The 1,262-nt window shown below is 21.9% G+C and overlaps 1 protein-coding gene across 1 annotated transcript in view; it reads left to right on the forward strand.

The window, feature by feature from the left end:
- EHI_153630 (uncharacterized protein) overlaps window positions 1-13 on the forward strand; it is a gene marked incomplete at both ends in the record, with an annotated part of 741 nt that extends 728 nt beyond the window's left edge. Inside the window, one exon of the mRNA XM_001913335.1 lies at window positions 1-13. This exon is cut by the window's left edge and continues 728 nt beyond it. Coding sequence (XP_001913370.1) covers window positions 1-13 — 13 coding nt within the window.
- Window positions 14-1,262: the final 1,249 nt, after the last annotated feature.

Here is a 1,262-nt window from a genome sequence, read left to right on the forward strand (position 1 = left end):
GATTAAGCATTGATCGAGTAATTCCTATAAGATTTTTTGATTTTAAATTCGATTGTGTTAATTTTGCAATTCTTTTTTGTGGTAACGTTGTATTTTTTAATTTCTTTTCTTTAATTTCATTTTCTTTAGCAAAATTAATTAATTTTTGATAATCAGATTTGACTATATCTTGACTGCCACTCACTACATCTGATGATGTTTGAGATACTTTCGCTACACATCTATTTACATCAATATACTTTCTTTCATTTTCAATGGTGAGTAGCTGTTGCATTGTGAATGAGTGACAATAATATATTTAGTTTTCTTCTTATTTATTCCTCTATATAAAAATCAATATTAAAATCAACTATTTCTTTTGACTTTTCTTCTCGAACTATTTCTCTTAAATTCCCTAATTTTTACTTTAACTTCCTTTATATTTTTGTTATTTTTACTTTTTCTCTTTTGATTATTAATCTTTTCTATTCTTTTTACTACCTTTCTTTATTTTTTATTTTTATTTATTTTATTTTTTTTAGATTTAGAATTTGACATGTTAGCGAAAATACATCACTTTTTATTTTATTATTGATTGGTAAATCTCTAAATATTTTTATTTATAGTTTTTTATTCTTGAAAAATTCTTGTTTTGTCCCATTCTGAAGTTTTTATTTATCTTCTTTATTCTTCTCTTTAGTGAACTATTTTTAGATTTATTAAAAATGACACTCTTTTTCCAAAGATTTTGAACTGTTGAACAAATAACTTTTAAAAATTTTCTTCTTATTTTATTTAAAGAGATAGGTAGAAGAAGAGAGTAATAAAAATGTAATTTGTTTCTTTAAAATACTTGATTCTTTTTTAAAAGAGAATAATAGTCATTGATTGAATTTCATTTGATTCACATAGTTGGAAAGATATTTAAAGTTATGAATATAAAACGAAATTAAGGTATGTGATTGGTGGATAAAATGAATTGAAATTGTTTTGTTAATAAGTGGTGCCATTTTGTTTTGTTACGTTGTTTTCTTGATGTATTGTATTAAAGAATCAGTGAATATTCAAAGACATAAAACACATGATAAAAAACTATTGATTGATTAAATATTAGAATTAAATTGTATTTGAATTTACATTTATTCTGTTCAATTTATATCTCTCATTTAAAGATAATCCGTGATGAAATATTTGTTAATAAGAATTATTGTATAATCTTAATTAGGTGTTGTATAATAACAACACATTAATTCAATGTAAAGAGAAGAGTTGTATTTATGTTA

The sequence above is a fragment of the Entamoeba histolytica genome, genomic scaffold (genome assembly GCF_000208925.1).
Source record: "Entamoeba histolytica HM-1:IMSS scf_1104750518587 genomic scaffold, whole genome shotgun sequence".
NCBI classification, from domain to species: Eukaryota; Evosea; order Mastigamoebida; family Endamoebidae; genus Entamoeba; species Entamoeba histolytica.